This window comes from Anopheles coustani, chromosome 2, assembly GCF_943734705.1.
Source record: "Anopheles coustani chromosome 2, idAnoCousDA_361_x.2, whole genome shotgun sequence".
In the NCBI taxonomy this organism is placed as follows: Eukaryota; Metazoa; Arthropoda; class Insecta; order Diptera; family Culicidae; genus Anopheles; species Anopheles coustani.
This window is the reverse complement of record NC_071289.1, coordinates 62,162,764-62,179,861: the sequence shown is the minus strand read 5'-3', so window position 1 is coordinate 62,179,861 and position 17,098 is coordinate 62,162,764. Positions and strand designations below refer to the sequence as shown.

At 42.7% G+C, this 17,098-nt stretch overlaps 2 protein-coding genes across 2 annotated transcripts in view; one reads left to right on the top strand and one right to left on the bottom strand.

Moving 5' to 3' along the window:
• LOC131266304 (oxysterol-binding protein-related protein 9) overlaps positions 1–17,098 on the top strand; it is a 50,175-nt gene that overhangs the window by 1,010 nt on the left and 32,067 nt on the right. The gene's annotated exons all lie outside the window — the stretch shown is intronic.
• On the bottom strand, positions 1,274–7,381 carry LOC131266307 (elongation of very long chain fatty acids protein 1-like). The gene is made up of 5 exons (XM_058268763.1): positions 7,312–7,381; positions 4,441–4,537; positions 4,063–4,156; positions 1,659–1,905; positions 1,274–1,584 (listed from the first exon to the last, which is right to left on the bottom strand). The coding sequence occupies exons 1-5, from the start codon at positions 7,379–7,381 to the stop codon at positions 1,274–1,276; spliced, it is 819 nt and encodes a 272-aa protein (XP_058124746.1).

Below are 17,098 nucleotides of genomic sequence, written 5' to 3'. Positions count from 1 at the left end.
TAATAACTGTTTCCTTGTACCATATGGCATACATGGCGTTAAGTGCACGCACAGGCCTATCAGTAGTAGCGGTACAGTAGCGATGTGATAACAAGAGTAACTTTTTTTTTTGCAAAAGGTCTTTGAGCAAACTGCTTTCTTATCTAAACGTGATTAAGATTTATTCTATGTTTCGCCATTCCATACTTAACCACTTTCATTTACATCTATTTTAGAAAGCTTATAACCGCATCGATCATCTTTTTGCACTCCATTTATTTCGGATGGATCCGTTGAGCAAAGTTTCCCTGTTCAACTCGGTTCTTCGATAAAATCTCCAGATACGTCAAGATTATGTTTACGCATGCCCGAATTCGCTTATCAGCTCCCTGACGCTTTCGGCGCTCGGCAGAAATAGATAAGAATTCTCTGAATTTGATCGCGATTTTTAGCACTTTTGATAACGATAGTGTCTCGGAGTGGTAAAAATAAACTGATTATCATCAGATGCTTCGTGTCTTGACTGATCGGCCCATACTTTGGGTTGGGGGTTATTCACTCATATTGTGCCCCAAATTGATCGTAAGTGAGTAACTGTAGTGGTGTTGTTTTCAATATTTTTATTCTTTTTATCAATGAAAACCGTATTACATAAGGCCGATGCCAGTAGGGAATGAAGAAACATAAATAAAACGTTCGACCAATACGGAGAGAGCTAAGGTGATTTTAGTTTGCATTTCTTGTTCACAATCTCGATTCGAGCATGCGAAACAGAAACGACTGTTGAAAAAAAAACCACCAAACACACAGTAGGATCATGAAGTACTTATAAATATGAGCAAAAGCGCTACCTAGCAAACAAAAAAAAAGTCACTTTCCCTTTCGAACCTGATTCATTCGACATACAGAGTTTACAAATTGCGTATTCACGTTTAATGTGTCCCGGTGGAACGCCGGTACGGCAAGAATGTCGAAAGGTTGGTTTCAAGTGGTTTGTTGATATTTTAGCAAGAGAAGGTATGACGGGAAGGAATTGTTATCGTGCATGCAACGTAACAACGATCCCTGGACCCTGGTGGTTTGTATTTTCTTACTTCAGCTCTCCCCTAAGAACCTACGCTATCTGTAAGGTGATTTGGCCCCCTTATGACCCCTTTTCTTACTTTCTAACATATCTATCTCACGTCCAAAACTAAATTTTCCGAAGGCTTTCTCTAGCCGCCTCCCATGCTGGAACTGGTGATCCATCGCCCGCAAAATGTAGGCGCGCTCTCAGCTCAGGTCGGGAAAGTGATTAGTTTTGCTTCAGCTTTCGCGCCTTCCGGACGTACGTTTGGATGTAGAAGTTGGTGAAGAGACTGATAAGAATGACAAGGTTGACGGCGTGCAGGGTGTAGATTGTCTTGTTGGCGGCACAGGACGGCTGAAGGGCGGCATGGACGTGCACCAGCATCGTGACCAGCTGCGCCAACTGAATGATGGTGATGGCCGGCTTGACGCGGTTGGTGAACGGCTGGCAGGGCTTGAACGACGACAGGAAGTAGTACGAATACATGATCATGTGCACGATTGAGTTCAGCACCATGATGGACATCTCTTGGTATGCTGCAATTCCAAAGAAAACGGGAAAAATAACAATGATATAATACGGCCTTTAGATGCGGCTATGCATTACGTACACAAACTCAGCTTCAGGCTCCACCAGACGATCAGGAACGTGCTGATGTGATGGTAGACGTGCAGCGTCGACACTTGGTTCTGCTTCTTGCGCAGGACGAAGAACACCGTCTCGATGAACTCGATCATGCGCAGGCACATCGCAAGCCAGCCATAGTAAACTGCGTCCAGTCCGTGCTCGTACTCGGTCACCGGCAGCTTCGGGGTGCATCTTCCGATGAAGTTGAACTCGAATCCTACCTTAATGTACTGGTTCAAAACGAACGAAAGGAAGACGGAGTACAGATGAGTCGTCGCTTGTTTCGTACTTTGCAAAGCGGATTCAGGTGTGTTCAACGCTATGACGCAATGTGTGTGTGCGTATTTGCATAAAATGAACGTTCATAGATTGCACGGAAAAGTTACGAAGGAATCTCTCCTGTGTGAGTCATAGCTGATTACATCAGGCACAACACAGCAACAGAAGGAGCAAGAAAAGGAAACTTTTTTCGGGTTGCAATTGTAAACATTATTTAACTTCAAGATCTTGAGTAACAGCGGCGTGCGATGAGTTACAGTTGCCATGTTTATGGACACGAACAATATTTTGAACATAGTTTTCATATATACTATATGTTGTACAAGGTGCGCGACGATTTTTTGCCATAAATCTGAACCATTTGACGCACTGGAAAGGTTAGGTATAAAACAATATATTTAAAAATTACTAGACATCATCTTTATCGCATTTATATCGAACTAAGCGAGCAATCGGTCCACTACCATCATTTTATTTTGTGTCGATGGCGAAAGTATTGGAAACATCGGTTTACAGTGATTTTATTTGGAAACTCAAGAAAAGTAGAGTGTACCCTTAAATTTCGAAAAATAGTTGTTAACCCTGATTCTTCTTCTGCTTGGCGTAACGACTTCTTGGTTATGTCTTCCCGTTATGGGTTCCCTTTTTAAGTACGTGGACAGTCAGTCCTCTCGTACAGAGGGTGCTCCGGTATCAGTTTGGATTCTAACCGAAGCCGTCGAGGTTTTGAGATGGATCGACTTTCGTGGACCGTCTCACCTGATTTAACCCTGACTAGGGCACCGGTAAATCCATCAAGGGATCGTTACATCTTGGTGCCAAATCAATAATACTCAATAGGGTGTTTTTGAACTTCTTTAGCAAATTATAATATTGGAAGTCGGTTTGGTTTTTAAGTGTAAAAAATTATAGCAAATCGTCTTGCAATTTTCTAATGCAGTTTAAATAGCAACGTTTCGTTTCGTTTAACCCAATCAACGTTACCGATTTGTTACCTGCTAGAAACACTTTCGTTCCTAACGCCATCTGTCAATTCGGCTCAGAAAAGATAGCCCAACGAAGGGCTGTCACGATTGATAATGTAAACGCCTAACGGAGAACTTCGGCGATCCACTGATTCGTCGCCGATCGATGACCCCCTGAGGTCGGCCATCGACACCGGGTGGAATTTAAAAAACTAGTACGTGTGAGGGCAAAATCAGGCAGTTGAAGAAAACTACAGTACGGACAAAAGGACAGCATTTGTGGTTTGCTCGAGCAAGCGTTCCAATTAATTTCTTTGCGTACTTTTTTCCCTACGCTCGTTAGGACAAATCCTGACAGAACCGAAGTTCAAAGATGCCCTGATGGGTGTAACTGTATCGCTAACGTGGATAACGACTAGTTTTCGTAGTTAAAAGACGGAGAATGACTTTAAGCCTTGCACTCTTCATTTAAAAACTCGTTCAAACTGCTCATTCATATGTCCTTTATGTTTTAATAGCAGGTGCAAAATGTAATGACGATGGTCAACCCATCGTTCTCTCAGTGCGGCATCGTTTTCGTCAAGTAATCCCTGGTTATTTTTTTCTTATGCCTTACACCAGGGGTCGGCAAAGTCCAACTGAATTTATGCGGCCCGTAAGAAAATGTTAGTGATTTATACAAAAAGCCCATCTCAATTTTCATCGGATTTGTTCACGATGTCTCGTTTGTTTTCTTCCAAAAAACAAAGATTCAAATTGTTTAACGAGGTGTTGTGGCAAAAATCAAAATTCAACGAAAATAAGTATGAAAATGTTTGAAAAAGTTTAACAATAAAATTTCAAATATTTTATCTTTTGCCACTTTTTATGTAACTATATTATTTGGAAAGTTAAAACTTCATTCAAATGGTACTACTTTGAAAACATTAAATGATCGTGTAAAGTATCCGGCCCGCACCTTCGGTTTCCTTTTAATCATTTGGCTCTTTTTAGAAAATGTATCCCAACCCCTGCCTTACATAATAACCATTCCAGTGCTTTCAAATGAATCTTAATATTGTGACTTAAAGATGAGAAACAATTTGTTCAAATGTACCGCAAAAACTCATCAAGCACCCTGTATTTGTCTTTGACGATACTTACATTAAGAACCAGATAGGCGCACGCCACCACCTGGAAGATGTTGTAGGCCGCAATGATCCATCGCAGGTTGTACGGCTTCCGGTTCTCCATGTAGCTGCGAGGGGAGCGTTATCAAAAAGTGGTTAATTTATACTATGTGATTTTAGTAGCCGTTTGAATCTTATGCCCCGTACTTTTAGGCCCTTTGTTATCGGGGCGGCATTTCAGGCGCATGGCACAAGGGATCATTTTAATTCTAATCAGGTTGCTCCATGCCACGACACTGCGTGAGAATGAATTTTTTTTTTTCTTCTGTACATCATAAACGGAGAGTGAAAAAAAAAAGAGCAGAGCGCTTTCCGCGTGGTGACGAGAAGAAGATCCCGCGTGCAAACTTACCTTGGTCCATATTTGTAGACGAAGTAGAGGTATATGGCAATCACGATGGAGCTCGGCACGGGCGATGCCATCAAAGGGTAGGCATCGATGTGTTCCTCTGTTGAGTGGTTGGTGTTGCGAATGCGTCATACGGAACGCATGCGTCGGCGAGGAGTTTCAATACGGCAAGTATGGCATGGTAGAATAAATTTGAAGCAAAACAAAGAAAAGATGAAGTGCTGAGACCGAATAGTGTGATTTCGCGAACGGGGGGCAGGGTGAAAACGTTGTCACTTAAAAGGAAGACGGATCATATGATCGGCCACTGCTTCTGCTGCTGCTGCACAAGCTAATCTGTCGCCAATCGGTGAAGTTTCGGTGGGAAGCATCGAATTATTGACGATCGAGCAAAATTCAAAGCGAAACCGAAGGGACCTGAGAGACGAGTAGGTCTCATTAAATAGCGTATCGTTTGTAAATTTAGTGCCTTCTGCTCGTGCTTGCATGTGCCGGGTTTCTCGGTACGGTACGAATGGAATTTTAAATCCCTCAAAACCATGTGAATCATGCGTGACCGCTAGTATTTATATGCTGCATTCCGAACGACTGCTTGATCCTTGATCCTACTTAATCGCTGATGATCCTTGCGAGCGCTTTAGGAGTTGAAACTAATTTGATTTTTTAACGTTACCATCAACTGACGTCAATCGTGCGAGAATTAAACAATTAGCTAGGCGTACTTACTCTATACTTAAACGAGTTGCTCTCGGCTAGATAGAGAGAGAGACCTTTAGTAGCCTACCAAAGAACCCAAACTAACGAAGGCAAAGGTCATGACATGGCAGAAACGCGTATGAAAGTAACATTCGCGAGGAAGCAACGAGGTTCGGTTTTACCAAAGAAAAGCTTACACCTTTGGTAAGTTGCATATTCAGAGGTGCATAATTAAACCTGCGCTACTTCAAGTGCACCCATTAATAATTAATTAGCTTGTGGTGTGTTGGTGGGTTTTTTGGCATATTATGTTTTTTCGTCGTTGTTTTTGTGTGTTGTTTGTTTTAGGTGACCCATCAATTACTTTTTGCTAATTCCTTTGCATTTACCATCGCAGTTGCGTATATTTGAGTACGGGTGTCCTCTTAAGTGGAAATTTAATTAGCCTTTTTTTTTGTGCCCGAACTGTTAAATCCTTCTTTCCCCGAACTGTTAAATTTTAGTTACTGAATTAAAACTCAGTAAACTTTTTGTTCCGTTGTGAGAAAGAGTTCGGATTCAAGGTTTGTTTTTGCTGGTTGAATTTAAGTGTTGCTAAAGTGTTAGCACTTATACTTATTCAAGGTCAAGCACTTGAGAACCAAGTTACGTAGTATGTCTGAAATATGCATTAGCTTGACGAGGTTTTTGATTTGAATTAATGTCTTGCAATTTGAACTATGCTCAAGCATAATAAAGTATTCAATCCTAACACATAATAGTTTTCAAATGTAGTTAATAAGGGTGTAAACTCACGGGTGCCATATGTTAGTTACATGAAAGCTATATTTTTCTACATCATTTATTCAAATTATCCTTGTCCCTTTCAGAGCGAATAGATATTGATTCTTCATAACATTCGGTAAACTTGTGTTAAAAAAAGCTTCCGAATCCTATCAATTCAAACGATAACATACGTAATAGCTGATTCATCAAATGGAAGTATAAACATGTTATGGTTTTAAAAGACTTTTCCAAAATTACAATAATTTATATTCTCGATCACGTTCATGAGTATCGCCATCTGTCGAAAGACCAAATATATTAGAAAGCTGTTTCCAATGTCAGACACACACTGCGAAGAAGATCCATCCGAAAGCGAAGAGAAGGGACAATTTGAAGTGCTAATACATTTCGTCGACATACATTTCGTTTTCATATGATAAAACAAAAGGCAGAAACCAATCGAGCTTAGCAACAAAAACGAATCGATAACGTGACGTTCTGTCTCGTATGATAAATTTTCACCCATCGCCCAAAGTTATCCGGCTCGGTTTTGCGCATGCGCAGCATACGCAAGTGGACCGCGAGAGGTGGTGCAGGCTTCTTATTCGTCTTCCAGTTTCCAATCCTTTCCTGATCGTGGGGGCCTCTGATCACCCTCCCCTAAATAGCGCAAACGAATCGGCAGACGGTTGACGAATGTTTTGGACAGGCAAAATTAAATTGCCTATTACATATTGGACATAGTCTGGACAGAAATGCGTTCTTCGGCCAACCAGTGTGATTGGTATGCATGTGGCTTGATGGGTCTCTTTTGGGGAAACGTCCCGTGCAAGGAAAATTTTGCTCATCCTTCTTTTCTTTGCCCCCCCCCGCGTATCTCCTGTCGTCATTCCGTTGGTGTGCACCTTCGAAATCCAAATGCTTTTTGGTTAATTTCTCCCAGTAGGGAAAAATAAAGATGTCCCCAAGCCCCTCCCCCCTCGTCACCTTTCTTTAACATTCTTTTGCCACCTTTGGCTGCGATCGGGCGAGTGAAACGTTTCCTTACGAAGCAACGGGCGCGCTAGGTGCTGATATTGCAAAAGTTCACACTGCAAAACGGAAAACCCCGGTGTAGAACGATGGTATACGGTGTGTGTGTGTGTGTTTGGTGTATGTTTATCACTGGGCCCTACCCCCTTTCTACCGGTTGTTGCTGTAGGAATGTTTTTGCCTGCACCGCATCAAATGCCAGCCCACCACCCGGTAGGTGTTGCGGTTGGTTTTCGGAAACAACAGTTAGTCAAACAGTTGGTTTAATGTTTGTGTCATCAGCCACTACTATCTTTTTGCCTTTTTTTCTTTGTAGCACACCGAAATCTCTCCCGGGTACCCTGGGTGCAGCACGGAAAATATGTGTGTTCGCCGACTTACCGACTCCTTTGACTTTGAAGAGATCGTAGATCGTGAAGTCGGTGAGGTTCATCTGCTGAAGAAAATCCATCCTGGCAGGGGGTGGCGTGATGTGCGGAGGAACCGGGCTACCGTTTAGGAACGTGGAATAGGCGTGTATGTGTGGGTTGGTGCGTGTGTCACGAGCAAAACCACAAACCCCCAAATGTGGTGCCTACCGAACGCTTGCCGGTATCGTACTCGAGTATTTTAGGTTCAACCCGTTAAAGTTCTATCACAGACGCCGATCGCTAGCTCGTTGGCGTATCACCGAGCGGAACGGAAGGAAGGAAGCGTCGGTTCGAATCGATGGTCACTTAGGTTGTGGTGCGTTCCGTTTCGTATTCAACACACCGTGCCACTTTTCCGATCACGTCCGTCGATCGCGGTTTACCGACCCGCTGGTTTGGTGTGCTGTCCCCAAAATTACCGGGACCTTTGCGGAAGGGACTCAAAATCTAGCCCAACGCGGCCGAACTGTGCGCGTTGGGTTCGGTTGCGACCGAAAAACACGGCTTTAATTATTCGCTACTCGCTCGATAGGGCTTCCGCAAAATGCGTACGGGGGTTCGTCGCTTGCCGCTGTGTCGAGCGTGATTTCTGCCTTCCCGGCTAGCAAACACCCCTCTGGAACCACACATGCACTCGTTCGTGTGCATACACACAAACACGGACACCCTCACACACACACACCCACACACAAACACAAGCACAAACTTCGACCCTTCGGGAAGTGGGAGGATATGCAGCAGCAGTCGGAAGATTGAAGTCTTTCGATCGGGTGGTCGAACGGGTGGTGATGGTGGCGCGGATCCACGTTTTCCCAGGCGGGTTTGTTCAGGCGAGTGCGCGTCCACACGCGACACGTTTCAGCTGTAAACTGCGAGCGCCCCGGCTTGCCGATGGCCTGGAAAGCTAGATTCGAGCGCGCGCGAGTGTTTCGCGATGGGGTGTTGTGTGGCGATCGCGAGCAGCGCCGTGTTGTACGATCCACGCGTACCGCGGCCTGGGATGATGATGTGTTTTTTTTTTCTTCGTCGAAGGCCACAGCGAAGTGTATCGCGCAACAGTTTTTCTTCGTCACGGCGCGGACGGTTCGGTCGACGAGATGGACGCGAAGGAAGGATTCTGCACTCGCAGCTATCCCGGCGGAACGGACGACTCACCATAGTCTGGTGAACATATCTGGCGTAGATCGCTGCATCATTTCACTTTCGCCGGGGGTCGGGACCGAATCAGTTGCGTTGCCATCCTGCTTTACGGATGTGGAAGGGTTTTGCCCTTTGGTCACCGCACCTCCCACAACCCACACATCGTTCGGCCTCGTGCTCGCGGACGGGAATGGGAGAAACGCATTGCGCTTTTCACCTTCGGTCGACCTATTTTCACTTGTCTTCCATGCACCTTGCACCGCCGGAACAGGGCGGAGAAATTTGGCCGCAGAAAAGCTCGAGAAGGACAAACAAAACTATATAACCACCCGGGGACTGTGTGTTTGTTGAGTTCACGAACACGGGGGGAACTACGATGATAGCGACCTATCGGCAAGGCATTGACATCGCGGCACGAGGCGAATTCATTGATTGGGAAACGATATGAAACAGTGCGTTCGTTGCGTTTTCCGTTTGAAATGGAATGAATTTGTCAAAAGTTCTTTTAAAAATTTTCGCAGGTGTTTTGATTTTTGGAAATTTGCAAACGTCGTAACGTTTGTTCCAATACCTTCAGAGGTAGAGCTTTACAAACAAGTTTCTACCAATCTTAAACATCTTTCTGGAACGAAGTACTTCCCTCCTCTCACGGTAGTTGCTTCTAGTTTATCCTTGACCGTAACTTTGAACCTTCAGGTGCTTCATGTGCGTATCGAATGCATTTAGGCTGATCTCGATCGTAGCGGGTGGTTAGTTCCCATCCGCCAGTGTTGTATCGAGCATCGTCTCGTTGACCGTCATTTTCCGATTATCGTTTTTCCACGGTGCCTCAATGCCATCTCAATTTGTCCCACACATCACGTCGTTACGATGAAATGCACTTCAATGAGTCGCAATGAAAACAATGAAAAACTATGTGCTTCACCTATGTGCTTGTAGTTTTATACAAATTAACGTTGATACTACGTAATATTAAGAGGAAAATATTCCACATGCTCTATTCCGTTCTTTGCGTATTTCGATTATCTTCCCTATAATTTTGTCTCTCCCATATTGATGAAAATAATTAACATTTTGTGTTCGAAACTTGGATCCGTAGAGGGTTCTAGGATGGAAGTACTAGATTCTCTGGATCCGGGAACCTGAATTGGGTTATACATCCAGGATCTCAGGATCTCAGTTCAAATCTCTTAGGAGATAAATCTGTACATTTTTGGATTGGGGGGTAGGATCCCTCGGGATCTTTTTATCAAGTATTTGAAGCGGATTCGCAGATTCCGAGAATCTTATTGATTGCCAAGTCTGTTGATTCTTTTCGTTTATCGCTTATTATCCATCTTAGTAATTTTCCCTATACGATTTTTATCTGTTTTTTCTCTTGACCATAACTTTATTACCTTCAAACAAAATATAACCTAATTCGCCTACGCTACTGAGACAACTTATACAAGGATAGAATATAAAATTATTTAGAGAATTATTGCCTTTCAGTACGTTGAGAGTCCTAAAATCTATCATAGCAATATACGCAGCGAGTTATTTTTATTTTGCCGAAACTCGATCTCATCGGATGAATGCAATGAAGAGTGAGAATCATCTCGTGGAGCGTATTTTTTCGACTGCCGTTTTGCTACGGTGCCTCAATACGATCTCTATCGGTTAAGATTTACTGACTAATTCGATGTAAAATGAGCGCTTCAGTAACAAAGAGATCGAATTTTTGAACTGCGATCAAAATCAGCCCGGACGTAACCTGATGCACCTTCGCTGATCGTGGGGTTGTATCCAAAACTGCATTTACCAGGTTCCGGAAGCGAATGGAGAGAATTAAGATGAGATAAACGATTACTTACTCACACTTAACTGATTTAATTAGTAGTGTAGTGTTTTCTAGGTAAAAAAAAATGTTGGTAAAATTCTCACTCCGATATGACAAGTCCGTAAAACGATTGTTTCTAAGGGGAAGACATTTTTATGGTAATAATTTTGTGATCCACTTTGCCTTCCTTTCGTTTCGAGATATGGACTTTTGGACCCACGTTAAAGTTATTTTTGGTAATTTATGCTAGATATGCTAAAATCACCATCAAAAGATCCTTAAGCTTTTTCGTTCATCACCGGTCATTCTGCCTTAGGTAATGGTTTAGTTTTTGCGAAGTTATATTTGTTCTCGATTCTGGCAAACTGAACCCGGCAACAGCACACACCTGTGCCCGATCGACATCCTGGCCTTTTTCTAGATCTAGAACGAGATCTTGGCCGGTTTTCTATGATTACTCCAGGGTAGTGAATCCGTAGGTTTATAGAAAACCAGCGATGATCACTCAGGTCATTGACATGTGTTATACCGGTGCTTCAAATTTACAAAGATGTTGATCTATTTTTGGTGGATTGCTACGATGGTCAATTTGTTTCCACATTTTGCATGTTTTTGTTAAAAATCTCTGCATTATTGTAACCGGACATAGTTTATCTTATTAAACCGTATGTGTCAATTTGACGAAACTAATTTTCCTTTAAAAAAATCCCTCTTGATATGTCATGTACGGAGCAACTCAAAAAACGACGGACATTTCGTCAAATGTACCCACCGGTATTATTAGTGTTTATATCCTTTCCCGTGGACTCATCTCTAACCGAATCAGTGCGAAACCATTATCTGCTAACGACCACCAAATGCTTCCGCAAAACCGGTATCGTAGGTATAGGTTTGGCAATTTTGCCGACGGTTGATCACCGCCGACCCGCTTGACTGAACGTGTTCGAAGTCACGTACACCCGGGGGAAAAGTTCTGGCTTTCTACAGACGTTCTTTGGCTTATTTGGTTTCTTCGTGAAGTTATGTTAACGTTTTTACCGGCCAATCCTCCTTTATTACGACTTTGCTGCTATGCATCAGGGGTCACACGCAGAATCGGTTGATTTATACAAGACAAGCTTTCTGGATAGTGGTATCATCGTTACTTCCTTGCTGGGAAGCTGCGATTAAAATATGTTACAAGCAGATTTAAAACATGAATGTGACAATAAATTAAATCAATTATCCTCTTTTCTGTTAAGTGAAAGCAGGGTCGCAGGTGTAAGAATAGTACATAACAAATTTAGTAAGAAGTAAGTGGAACGGCAAAAACTCCAAAGCAATGAAACGTTAGATGTGAACACGGGCTAGGAAGGGAGGGGGGGGGGGGGGGGGGGGGTGGCGAGAGGGGTTGCAGATTACACAGGGGCGACGTGATTAATAAATTTATATTTTTTAAAATTTGGTTGTCTTACTTCATTGGACACATTCTTTGGAACCATTTTAAATTTGTTTTGTTAGGTAAAACAAAATACAAGAACTAATTGCGTTCTTGTGTGAAGTAAAGTAAACTTGTCACTTGTAAAGCTAGCATTATTCTACTGGAACAATTTTGAAAATGGTTAATGATTCTTGTAAACTAATGACTAATGTTGACTATTTTATTTCCTGGCCTTATACATGTCGCCGTGTATGAAAAAAAAGCAAAAAAGACTAGTTACCACAGTTCTAAAAAAATGGTTATGCAACACGCTGCATCCATTGGCCGCAGTCTGCCTCGCTGTCTTACAATTTTCATCTTTCAACAACCGTTTCATCTTCATTAGCTATGGTTCTTCGAAAGCTTTAAACATTTCCGTAAGAAACGTAGATCATATGTGGGACAGTTTTGATAGTTCTTTCTGAACTGTTAACTTAACTGTTTGAACAATTGACTGCAAGAGAGAGTTTAAAATAATGCCGGAACCAAATTCCAGTTTAACAAGTTTTTTTTTCTTTGCTATAAACTTCCAATTGAACCAAACATGCCTAGTTATTCGTAGGCTATAATTCTAGCCCACGCTATGTTTTATTTCCTGATCTTATAGACGTCGCCTTGAACAACGCAAGAGAAACCGGAAAACAAATTTACTGTACGAATTCTTAAAATAAGGCTTTGTTGGAAGAAATACTGTATCCAGAGGTCCCAGTCTGCCTTCCTGTCTGACAATTTAACCTCCTTTTTATCCTCATCATTAAAAACTCGTTTCAAAAATCCCGGTAAGAAAGAAGAATCAATGTTTTGGACAGTTTAATAGATCCTGCTAAAAGGCTCATAAACAATTGATACTATACACATACTAGAGAACAGTCTGTAAATAGAACCCTTGAAAATAAAAGGTTTCCTGTCACACCAAAACCAAAACCAACCATTATCCAACTCTGTGTGTCTCTTTAGTGTACCAACTAATATTCGTAAAAACGGTTTCATGTCAGTTCAGCCTTCAATTTCACCACGTAAAATCTAAAAGTTGATTGGAAATCTTTTACGGTACAGGTAGTTGATGTTTTGCTCCTAAATCAAGCATATGTAGCAATGGAAGAGAATCAATACCATAGATTTTTTTCTCGAACGTCGTCTTACAGGAAGCAAGAGAAACCGGAAAACGACTTGATCTGATACTTCGTTAAAAACCGGACTGGTTTGCTTTTCTGGCTGAAGGGTACGGGAAACGAAGCGTAATCGCTAGTGTAATCGTGCAATTACGCTGTTCTATCTGTCAAAAAGAATGTTGGCTTTCATACCCTATAATTGTATGTATTTTTCAACAATAAACTACTAAATAATAGCCGTACCTTCGAAAAAATATGGTATAACTTTTACACAATGTTGCTTATAAAACGCCGACCACAAAGGATGTGACACATTATCAAAGTACAGATTACGTTCGGCCCGAATATCAATGATACACGGGCGTAATTTTCGATTGCACTAGCGATTACACTTCGTTTATGCTCCCGAGATCATCGTTTTAAAAAAAATCTTGTAAGAAACGTGGATTATTTGGCGATCAGTTTAATAGTACTTTTTGCACTGGCCTCTGTAAACCTATAAACAAAAGAAACATTGACACGGCCATACATGGAAACAATCCCTAGATAAGATCTAAAAAAAAGTAATACCCAACTACATTTAATGAAGCAATTTAATCGTGCGAACAGTTGAATTTCGTTTACCTACAAGTAATGCGCGATTCTTTTTTGGTGTAGGTAGTTGGATTTTTTTGTTTGCTATTTAATCATGTGTATTAATGGAAGAGATTGAATGTCATAGTAGTTTTTCCTAGCTCTACGCTACATTAAACCAAAGATGTTTAGTTATTTTTGCTAGTTAACGAGGGTATTTTAAGGCCGCACGCGTCCTTGGCGACACAAACAACCCGATGGTGCCAATCACGCGTTGGCGTGTGGGAAAACCGAGCCAAACTAAAAACCAATCCGTACCCCCGCCCAACCCGGCCTCCAGCCCTCCTCTTCTTCTTGTAACAAATATTTCATACAAAAGCCTATGGTCAGTTGTGCTGGTTTTTTGTTTTCGCTGTAGCGACAAAAACATCCCATTGCTTGGGATTCATCTTCTCCTACAACGGACAGCCCTCGGTGTACACAAGACAAGCAATCTCATTTACCGCCGCGTACCGTGAGGCCGCCCTACCAGGCCAGGGCCAGGGGCCAGATCGCCAGGGGGACGGTTCGAGCCCGGCCGGGTGTGCATCACGAAAAGGCGAAAATAAGAAACGCGGTTCCGTAACTAGACGTAACGCGTTCGTTCGAAGTCACTTGAGATGCTGGTGTGGTTGTGGTGTTTTTTTCCCATTTTTTGGGTCTGAAGTGGTTTTGTTTTCCTCATACCCCACCCCATCCCACCAACCACCTTTCGTTCGCTTTCGTTTCGCGTCTTTTGTGACGCGATCTTTAGCGTTTTAATCAGGTAACAACAACGCAGCATAAATTGTCGTCGGCGGCGTCACCGGTGGCAGTTTTGGCAAGGCCATTTCCCAGCCTCAGACGCCTTGTAACACTCGCCCACTCCCCCACCCTCCTCCCCCACGGTCACGGGCCACCAGCACCACGGCACACCCCACGCAAACTCTGTTTCACTTTCCTTCACGCGTCACGCGGTCCTGTTCTGTCGTGCAACCGTCTCGGTAGGATCATCCGGTTCGGCTCCAGTTCACGACAGAGCCCCAGCTGTCCAGCTTTGCTTTACTACCTCCGTTTCGTTACAACCGTTTGTTATAGCGTCGCACCTGTGCTAACGCATTTTATCGCTTTTCATAAATTATTTTCAAACAATTAATGCATCCGATAACCAACAATACGGTATTCGGTATATGGCGGGTGGGGAAGAAAGTGAAATGCGCCCGAGTGCCCTTTCTTTGGTATCTGTACTGTATTTGTCTTTACTTGCTGTGTTTTACAACCACAAATGTCTTCACTTGAAGGGTTCAAGTGCATTCGGCGCCCTGCGAAGTGCATCCATGATGACATCCACGGGAGAAAGTCTACACACTCTCCTTCTCTCTCTCTCTCCCTTTCTCCTTCTCCCTCATACACATAAATGCTTTAACTTTCATCGGCTTCAAAACAGCAGAATATGCTCTTTTGTTCGGCAACCGTCCGGTTCGAGCTCACAATTAGTTCCTGCGCGAAATCCGTCATCTCCTCTCTCAAACCCAGGGATTTTACATCTTTCGCAAAGCTCGCGATCGGTCCCGTTCCTGTGCTTTTCAGCTTTTCCCTTTTCCATTTGATTCGATGATGTACTTTCTTTGCAAACAATGTGCCAACGGAGGCTTTGTCCGCGGTATCTATCAACTAACCATTCAAAAATGGGTGTTTGCTGCTATCGAGTAGGACAATTTAATTTTCTATCAGCAAGGAAAGTAATTTATGTTTCTTCTTCAGCCCGCTCGATTATTCCCACGAACTGCTGTTTGGCCTCAATTTAAAAGTATGCACATTGTAAGTGCGTCCTTTCGTCCAAGTACCTTCGCATTGCATGCGAAACGATTCACTTGATGCGAGTTTGATTAGTTTTTAACCTGCGGGCCATCCTAAACGGGGCGGAGATGATCAAAAAAGGCAACCACATTTTGACAGTTGGCTACTTTTTGGCTAACGTCCACCACAAGACGATCCATCGCCTGTGATCGCGGGGCGGCGGTAGGTTTCCACGGTCGCGTGCCTATTACGCTGGCCGTTTCTATAATAGTGGTCTATTAGTCGGTTATTTGAGACCTCTTCGATTTTTTTTTCTGAACCACCCATTATCTTTTTTCTTTCATTTATTCGTTTCAAGATTAACGCGAATCGGAATCGTTGTGTAATTTTGCACAAAGTTTGACTTACTTTCGTTTTCGTTACACGTTTCTTCGGCATTTCTTTTTACTCCACCGGAGCTGTAACTAGCTGGGGATAAAAAAGGGGACTGAGTGGATTCCCCACGTTCCTCCACCCTTCACGTAGTGATACGGTGTTGGGTTTTAATTTGATGATTTTGACAGCGTCTCGCATCCGTAGGTTAAACCAAATCTAGCACATCGGAGGCCTGGGGGTTCGGACCAGAAACATTTGCTGTGGAAGGCTGGGGTGGGAAAGCATGGTCGGCCGAAAATCATAATCCAACGCGGGGTAAATGCGGAAAAACCGGCCGCCCATTGTCGACGTGTGAAGATCGGCGCTAGCGCGGCCCGGTCGATGGATTCGGTGCTGCAAGTTTTCGAAAAATCCATTACAGTGTTGCCCAGCTGGGTGATTTTTCCAGCAAAATGTGAACAAATAGCAACCAACCAGTTTCAGATTTGTCAAAGGAATATTTTTGGGTGCGTTCAGCGTGATCGTCGAACACAGTTGTTGATCGATGATCGAATATATTTCAAAGTAATTCTTTGTAATGGGAATCCATCAGGCGTTCTTGATCTTATGTATATTTTTCGCAATAGGATTAAATGATTTACATTTCTTAAACAGTTTCTTGTTTTGCCGGAAGAGTATTTTTACTGTTCGGTTTAGTGTTTTTAATGATCGTTTGTGTTGTTCTTAAGGTTTACTTCTACAACATTCCAGGTTATATCGCACGACTCCTATTGAGATATTATTATCTCTCTCCTATTATTATTGAGAATGATTGATAAAAAAATATTTTCGTTGATTTGAATTCCAAGAAAATTAGATTTGGACTTATGACACAATATAAGGAATTAAACATATTGCAACTAACAGATGAACAGGTTTTTCTATTGTTCTTTTGAACATTATGAAGCTTGTTTCAAAAAACGTTTCTGTTTCTATGATAGCCCACTCGAAGAAACCACAGACCACAAAAATCTAACATTTTCCGTTTGCATGACATGAAAGTAAAAACTTTAAAATTATAATGTTTTAGCTAAACGAAAGTACAATTATTTTTCCATCCTGCTGAGAGTGATATTTCTCAGAATAACGTTATTTTACGTAGGATTAACTGGCGCTGTGGATTTATCGGTGAATAACTGTGGAATCCAAATCAACACTACAGTATGGATGGAAAACGCTGTAACGCGCCCGACCGGCCGGCGGCATTACCTCATGCCGGTGCGGGGAGCGGCATTCGGCGGCGTTATCCCAGTGCTCGATTTTGGTGAGACCGATTTTTCTTACCGATTCGATAATGGTGTGCACGCGTTGTTGTTGCTGTTGTTGTTGGTTCGTGCATACATTTTTGTTACTTCTCCAGGGCGTGTTTTCTTTCACTTTTAGTTTTTTACTTCACCTTTTCCCCGTTTCGATCGCCATCTTC